The 8,815-nt window shown below is 40.9% G+C and overlaps 1 protein-coding gene across 1 annotated transcript; it reads left to right on the forward strand.

The window, feature by feature from the left end:
* Window positions 1–1,149: 1,149 nt before the first annotated feature.
* On the forward strand, window positions 1,150–6,884 carry KCNG1 (potassium voltage-gated channel modifier subfamily G member 1; the record flags this gene model as incomplete). Its single annotated transcript, XM_081322430.1, has 2 exons — window positions 1,150–1,917; window positions 6,114–6,884. The coding sequence occupies 2 exons, from the start codon at window positions 1,150–1,152 to the stop codon at window positions 6,882–6,884; spliced, it is 1,539 nt and encodes a 512-aa protein (XP_081178556.1).
* Window positions 6,885–8,815: the final 1,931 nt, after the last annotated feature.

The raw sequence follows: 8,815 nt of genomic DNA on the forward strand, positions 1-8,815 counted from the left end.
TCCTAGACTGCATTAACAGGATCAAGATCACATGAAATATTAATACCACTTTATAAAGCTTTAGTAAAACCACACTTAGAATACTGCACCCAGGTTTGGTCACCTTATTACAAAAACATGTAGAGACTCTGGAAAGAGTGCAGAAAAGAGCAATAAAGATGATTAGGGGGCTGGGGGCTAAAACATCTGAAGAATAGGATGTTGCTGATTCAACTAGCCACCAGCCTAAAAAAATGATAGGGCCAAGGCTAATCTGCAAATCTGAAAAATGAATAAGTATCTTTCAAACAACATGCCCCATGTTTTATGCCTATGGAGATTCTCATTCATTCAGGTCATAGTTATTCTTTTCTTCCCCTAGATCCATTCCTATATCAAATATTTTATATAATTTTATCTTTATGCTCTTATAAATGGAGCAGCATGGTGGCTCAATGGTTAAGACACTGGCCTTGTCAGCTCGAAAGCCGGCAGCCCAGGTTTGAGAACTGAGCACCACATGACAGGGTGAACTCCTGTCGTCACTCCAGCTCCTACCAACCTAGCAGTTCGAAAACATGCAAATGCGAGTAGATAAATAGGTACCACTTTGGTGGGAAGGTAACAGCACTCCATGACATCATGCTGGCCACATGGCCACAGAAATGTCTTCAGACAGCGCTGGCTCAATTGAAAGTGAGATGAGCACTGCCCCCTAGAGTCACCAACAACTAGGGGAGTAAAATCTGCAAGGACTTCTTTTTTACCCCTATAAATTATTTCCATTTCATACTATGTGTATATCGGTGATCTGCCAGAGTTCCCATAATCCCCCAAAGTATCCATGAACTCCAAATAGAATAATGAAAATAGGTGGAATCTCGTGAATCACAAATCTTCATGACTTTTACATGAGGCTTTGCGAGATTCCAATAAGCAACAATAACAATAACTGGAAGGAGGATGTAGAAATTTCCAATAGTTGGCTGTTTCCATTGTTTAATTTTTATTCTTTGGTTCTTGTGCAAATCCCATGCAAATTATCCTCCTCTTCCCCAATACCCAACATCGTATGAGGTACAGGCATGAACTGATACTTTGTTCTCCCCCTTCATTTTAGAAATTTGTAACTGGAGCCCTAAAGTGATGTGAAGTAAGCCAGTGATCAAGATGACTCTTCTCCCAGGGGAAAATTCAGACTATGACTACAGTGCCCTCAGCTGTGCTTCAGATGCCTCCTTCAACCACCCTTTCTTTGCTGAAAGAGAAACTCTGAAAGGGGTCTTCTACCAAAGAGCCAAGTGCCTCCACCCTGGCAAAGATCTCTATGAAAGTGTTCGCCCAGAAGAAAGGAAACACCATATCATCATTAACGTGGGTGGCTTTAAATACTTGCTCCCCTGGACCACTCTTGATGAGTTCCCCATGACTCGCTTAGGACAGCTAAAATTCTGCAACAATTTTGATGATATCCTCAATATTTGTGACGATTACGATGTGACTTGCAACGAGTTCTTCTTTGATCGCAACCCAGGAGCATTTAGGACCATCTTGACTTTTCTGCGGGCAGGGAAGCTCCGGCTCTTGAGGGAGATGTGTGCCCTCTCCTTCCAGGAAGAGCTGCTTTACTGGGGAATTGAGGAGGACAGCCTAGAGTGGTGCTGCAAGAGAAGATATCTCCAGAGGATGGAGGAATTTGCAGAAATGAACGAACCAGAGGAGGGGTTCATGGACTGCGAAAACCCCTCTGAAGCCGCAGCAGCAGCTGCAGAACCAAAAGCCAGCCAGTGCATGAAAAAGTTACAGGACATGGTGGAGAAGCCTCAGTCAGGGATCCCGGGAAAAGTGTTTGCCTGTTTATCGGTCCTCTTTGTGACAGTCACAGCAGTTAATCTGTCTATCAGCACCATGCCTTGGTTACGAGAAGAAGAGGAACGCGTAAGTTGTCGGGGGGAAGGGGGTTGCCTGAAATTATCTCATTATCTGGAATTATTATCTTTGCGGGGAATAAAAGTGTTGCTTACCCTTTGGATCCTCTTTTTGTGCAAGCAGTGACGTTGGTCATAGTAACTGTGAGAGGGACCTCGGAGTCCTAATGGACAATCAACTAAATATGAGCCAGCAGTGTATGGCAGCAGCCAAAAAAGCCAATGCAATCCTAGGCTGCATTAACAGAGGGATAGAATCAAGATCATGTGAAGTGGTACTACCGCTCTATAAAGCCTTAGTAAGGCCACACCTAGAATATTGCATCCAGTTTTGGTTAGCACAAAATAAAAAAACGTAGACACCTTGGAAAGAGTGCAGAGTAGAGCAACAAAGATGATTAAGGGCCCAGAGGCTAAAACAGTCACTAAACAAACTATTGTTAAGTCGAGGACTACTTCTTATCTATTACGTAGATGAATGTGGATAGATTTACAATAGGTACAAATGTGCATTTTTGTGGTGGGCTGACCTCTTTTCTGCCCCACTTCCCTAGGGAATGTACTTCTTTTGAACTGAGTTTTGGTTTCCACTTTTGCTTCATGGTTCTCACCTTGATTTAGGTGTGTTGATAATAGATGTACAGGTAAAACTCAAAAAATTAGAATATCATGCAAAAGTTCATTTATTTCAGTAATGCAACTTAAAAGGGAAAACTAATATATGAGATAGACTCATTACATGCAAAGCAAGATAGTTCAAGCCGTGATTTGTCATAATTGTGATGATTATGGCTTACAGCTCATGAAAACCCCAAATCCACAATCTCAGTAAATTAGAATATTGTGAAAAGGTACAATATTCTAGGCTTAAAGTGTCCCACTCTAATCAGCTAATTAAGCCATACCACCTGCAAAGGGTTCCTGAGCCTTTAAATGGTATCTCAGTCTGGTTCAATAGGAATCACAATCATGGGGAAGACTGCTGACCTGACAGTTGTGCAGAAAACCATCATTGACACCCTCCATAAGGAGGGAAAGCCTCAAAAGGTAATTGCAAAAGAAGTTGGATGTTCCCAAAGTGCTGTATCAAAGCACATTAATAGAAAGTTATGTGGAAGGGAAAAGTGTGGAAGAAAAAGGTGCACAAGCAGCAGGGATGACCACAGCCTGGAGAGGATTGTCAGGAAAAGGCCATTCAAAGGTGTTGGGGACTTTCACAAGGAGTGGACTGAGGCTGGAGTCAGTGCATCAAGAGTCACCACACAGAGAGGGATCCTGGACATGGGCTTCAAATGTCGTATTCCTCTTGTCAAGCCGCTCCTGAACAACAAACAACGTCAGAAGCATCTTACCTGGGCTAAAGAAAAACAGACCTGGTCTGTTGCTCAGTGGTCCAAAGTCCTGTTTTCTGATGAGAGCAACTTTTGCATCTCATTTGGAAACCAAGGACCCAGAGTCTGGAGGAAGAATGGAGAGGCACACACTGCAAGATGCTTGAAGTCCAGTGTGAAGTTTCCACAGTCTGTGTTGATTTGGGGAGCCATGTCATCTGCTGGTGTTGGTCCACTGTGCTTCATTAAGTCCAGGGTCAATGCAGCTGTCTACCAGGAGATTTTGGAGCACTTCATGCTTCCTTCCGCAGACGAGCTTTATGGGGATGCTGACTTCATTTTCCAGCAGGACCTGGCACCTGCCCACACTGCCAAAGGCACCAAAACCTGGTTCAATGACCATGGGATTACTGTGCTTGATTGGCCAGCAAACTCGCCTGACCTGAACCCCATAGAGAATATATGGGGCATTACCAAGAGAAAGATGAGAGACATGAGACCGAAGAGCTGAAGGCCGCTATTGAAGCATCCTGGTCTTCCATAACACCTCAGCAGTGCCACAGGCTGATAGCTTCCATGCCACGCTGCATTGAGGCAGTAATTGCTGCAAAAGGGGCCCAAACCAAGTACTGAGTACATATGCATGCTTATACTTTTCAGAGGTCCGATATTGTTCTATGTACACTCCTTGTTTTATTGATTGCATGTAATATTCTAATTTACTGAGATTGTGGATTTGGGGTTTTCATGAGCTGTAAGCCATAATCATCACAATTATGACAAATCACGTCTTGAACTATCTTGCTTTGCATGTAATGTGTCTATCTCATATATTAGTTTCCCCTTTTAAGTTGCATTACTGAAATAAATGAACTTTTGCACGATATTCTAATTTTTCGAGTTTCACCTGTACTTAACTGCCATTCAGTGGCATGCTAGAAATCTTCACCTGAAATGCTGTGGCTGTTTTGGAGCATTTAATAGAACAGCAAGGCCAAAGTGAAGCCAACATGCATCCTGAACGAGAGCTCATTCAGAACTGCTTTTTTTAAGGGATGCAGCTCATTTAATAAAGCCTTAAAAACAGAATGAAGTGTTTGCTTCTATCCATCAATATAAATTATGGATTTTAGCATTTTGTCTGATAGGATTTTTCATATTTCACATTCAATATTATATACAAGAGTGTTAGAAACAATAAGGTTAGTAAATATTAACATACCAAGTTGCTTAAAGTATTCTGCATTAATAAATGCTGCTAGAGGAATTCAGGGGATGTAATATCAATATTAATATATATTTTAGCAGTAAAGAGGGTTTGTAAATAACAAAGAATTTTGGATTTTGAGTTTGGGCCAGTCACTTTATCTCAGCCTAATCTGTCCTAAAGTTATTGGGATAGTAAAATGAAGGATGAGTCATTGATGCAGTTTTAAGCTTCTTAGAGAAATGGTACAATAGAAACATAAGTTCTATAACTGAAGTATTGTGCTTTTTTCCTACTGTATTCAGCATGTACTGTTTGCTAATTTTGGTGCTGGATATTTGTTGCTAGACCCAGTTGTTTATTTTGCCTGTTGCACTATACAAGGACAAATGTGACTGGTCTTCAAAGGAATTTTCAATCTAATTTAAATTTTATTTCCAATAGACGGGGATTGGAAGTGGGGGAATGGAGATATGCATAAGAGGAGCTGTGGTGGCACAGTGGTTAGAATGCAGTACTGCAGGCTACTTCTGCTGACTACCGGCTGCCAGCAGTTTGGCAGTTCGATTCTCACCGGCTCAAGGTTGACTCAGCCTTCCATCCTTCCGAGATTGGTAAAATGAGGACCCAGTTTGTTGGGGGGCAATAGGCTGACTCTGTAAACCACTTAGAGTGGTCTGTAAAGCACTGTGAAGGAACGTATAAGTCTAAGTGCTATTACTATTAATTAACACATAGTGTAACTAAATTATAGTAAGGAATAAGGTAGTGTGTAGTAAATTTTCTTGAAAGGATGTAGTGGTCTGAGAAAAAAATAATAAGATCTTGGATTGGAATTATTTTCTGAATGTTAAAAACAGTCTTTCAGGAAAATATAAATGGGGAAAAGACCCAAACAATTCTACTTGTTTGAATTGGATAAAATCAGAGAAAGATGAGGGGATCTGCCATGATTGTTAGGATTCTCCATATCAGAAAGCACTCTGTAGCAAAGATGTCATACAGAATTACTGCATTTACTGGAAAGACTAAATTTTCTATCCCCACTTAATGCTATTTTAGAATGGGAAAATCACTATAGATTCATTTGTTGAGAAAGGAAGTAAATAAGATGGGGTGGTTTTGTTTTGTTGTTTGAATTTTTGTTGCATTCTAAATTGCCTTTTGGCAGGGAGATTGTTTTAAATTCACGATGAACTCTGTTTCTGGAAAATATGATGAAATAAACTACTTATCTTACTACAGAGACAGGAATACAGCCAACCAGACAATCTTGCTGGTATGTAATGTTTGTTGAAGGGAAGTAAAAAAAGAAGAATTCTAGCGACTACTTTGTTTTAAGAGCAAATTGCCTATGTAGAAATAATATTCAAACCCTTTTACACCTCTTCTTGTAATTACTGCTCTATATTATAGGCTGCCTGGCCCCTGTTCTGCTGGAGGGAGGGAAGGAAGTAGTTGTCATCTGTTCATTGTATTTGCAACAGTCAAATTTGCTATCATGTTTTTTTTTTCACAGACCATGTAAGAAATAATTGTCACTCCACTGACCTAAGTATGCCTTGGTTTGCGGCAGTTGGATAATTTGTCTGTTCTTTGTGAACTGTTTCTGTGACATTTGCCAAGTGACATGATGCTCATACGGTGTCACCTTCCCTCCTACTCCAGGGTGAATGTTCTCAAATGTGCTACAACATTTTCATTGTGGAATCGGTCTGCGTCGGATGGTTTTCCTTGGAGTTCCTCTTGAGATTCATCCAGGCACCAAGCAAATTTATGTTTCTGCGGCACCCTCTGACATTAATTGATATAGTTGCCATCCTGCCCTATTATATCACTTTGCTACTAGACAGTGCTTCAGTGAGTAGTAATAAAAAGCCAAGCTCTGGCAACATCTACCTGGATAAGGTAGGCCTGGTGCTCCGTATACTCCGTGCCTTGAGGATTCTCTATGTCATGCGGCTCGCCAGGCATTCACTAGGTCTGCAGACCCTGGGACTCACGGCTCGTAGGTGCACACGTGAATTTGGACTATTACTGCTGTTCCTTTGTGTAGCCATTGCACTTTTTGCTCCCCTCTTGTATGTGATTGAAAATGAGATGGCAGACTCTCAGGAGTTCACCAGTATCCCTGCTTGCTATTGGTGGGCCGTTATCACCATGACAACAGTGGGCTACGGCGATATGGTACCCAGAAGCATCCCAGGCCAGGTGGTTGCTCTGAGCAGCATCTTGAGTGGCATCCTTCTCATGGCCTTTCCTGTCACTTCCATCTTCCACACATTTTCTCGTTCATACCTTGAGCTAAAGCAAGAGCAAGAGAGAATTATGTACAGGAGGGCCCAGTTCTTAATGAAAACCAAATCCCAGTTAAGCAACGCATCACAAGGGAGCGACATATTTCCGAACGTGTCTTCAGAGACCAGAGACAATGTCTGATAACGGAAGTTTCTACGTCTGCCTGTTGCTGGGAAGCAGGAATAGCTTTCCTCTTGGCATTTGCGTCTGGAGGCACTTGGGAAACCTATTGTGCAAACAATGTGCAAAAGGCTTATAGCCATGATGACAGTGAGAACTTAACCATTATGCATATCTACACTATTATTAGGACTTGAAATAAGATTACTGCTTTTGGGCAGACTCCACAAAGGAGGAGTGACTTCTTCATAAGATCACAAAGCCATTTGAAAGGGAAAAGAAAATGAGTATTGTTGGCTAGAAGGAGAAGAGCGTAGAGTTACACACAGGCTGCAAATATTCCATTTGTAATATAACGAAATGAGCCATTTCTCTAGAAAACGACGGTGAATGTAACAGTCTGGTCATTTGGTTAATTGAGTTTTGTTGTTCATTTCTCTCAAGATACATAAACTTTAACCTTTCGGAGAGCCAAATGAATTCTTGGGTGTATAACTCCATTATTTGTAGTGAACAGTTTGTGTTGCACTCACAGGGAAGGTAACTTCTGTTTTTAAAAAGTATATTGTTAGTGTTTGCTCCAGAGTGCAGAGAGATCTCTCCATCTCACTCTTTCGTTTGCTGACATCCTAAGTTTCAAACGCAGAACCCATTAAACAGATACAGATCACGAGAATAAATCACTTTACTGTGTTTCTCTTTTTTTTTCCAGGCATCATTTAAATAACAGCAGAAAGCTGGTTCCTAAGCAGCCACATGATTACTTGCAGCTTGTTTTTTTTTAAATGGGTGACTTTTCTTTTCCTTCAAGAGAGGGATAAACAAAAGTGTTTCATGGAGATTTTGTATAACCAAGTTACAAGTTCCATCCTGTCTACCACTGGAACTTAGTTTTCTATTTGCACAATTTCCTCTTGGATTGGATGGAACTAGGGTCCTTTAAACCTTTCAGTGCCCTTCATGCTCATCAGCCTATTAATGAGTGTACTGTAGAGTTTCTCATTCACTGTCTCTTGGATACTCACTATGCTGGAGTAGCCAGAAATGCTGTTCCCTTTAGTGTTCATAGTAAAGGGAAAGTAGGAATTTGCAAAACAAGCAAGTGTGCATTGAAATATTATACTTTCCCAGCTATCATCTCATGGTTGCTGGGTATTTTTTTTAAAAAAGTGAGTCGAATAAAATATCAAATCTAGCTTTGTTGCCAAAAATGTTAGCTTGCCACTGATGATAATGCCTTTAGAGGAGAAGAAATAATTACTGGAAGCAACCCAGCAGGTTTCCCATTAGTAAGACATAACGGCTTTCTGCTGCCTGCTTTGCCTTTTCGTAGTACAATAAGCTTCAAAATAAAACATATAGAACACTAAAAAGCAGCTAAGGATCTTTCCTACGTAATAAGCTTTTTCATTTGGGTGTAATGCACACCAGCATAAAGCAGCTTGTTTTGCAATAATCTGAAACAGCATCTTTCTTGGCCTGAATTAAACTATGTGCTTGGTGAAACCTGTAGCATGACTTGGCCACAAGCAAAAGACTATCTTCCCTCTCCATCCCCCCAACTCCTCCCCCCACCCGAAAAGCTGGATCTGGTTCCGGTGAGAAAATCCACATGACTTCATCACATGTGCCTTTGCGATGCAGACTCGCATTCAATAAACTATTTCTGCTCAGATAGCCTAGCTGATGCCCTAGGGCTGGTTTTATGCATGATACATAAAGTAATAATATTGTGGCTTAATGTGATCTATGAAGCCAATCATTTTGGTCTATGAACCATAATTTATGCTTTGGTATTCTATGTGAATGCATCCATCATTACTTACTGAGCAAATTGGTATTGAAACGAACCATGGTACAAAAGGTCTTGTGCAATTTTGTCAAACTACGCAGATAACAATTACTACCCAGACTGACAACAGTCTAAATTTTTGCCATTTTTTTAATCAGCA

The sequence above is a fragment of the Vipera berus genome, assembly GCF_964194415.1.
Source record: "Vipera berus genome assembly, chromosome: 3".
In the NCBI taxonomy this organism is placed as follows: domain Eukaryota; kingdom Metazoa; phylum Chordata; class Lepidosauria; order Squamata; family Viperidae; genus Vipera; species Vipera berus.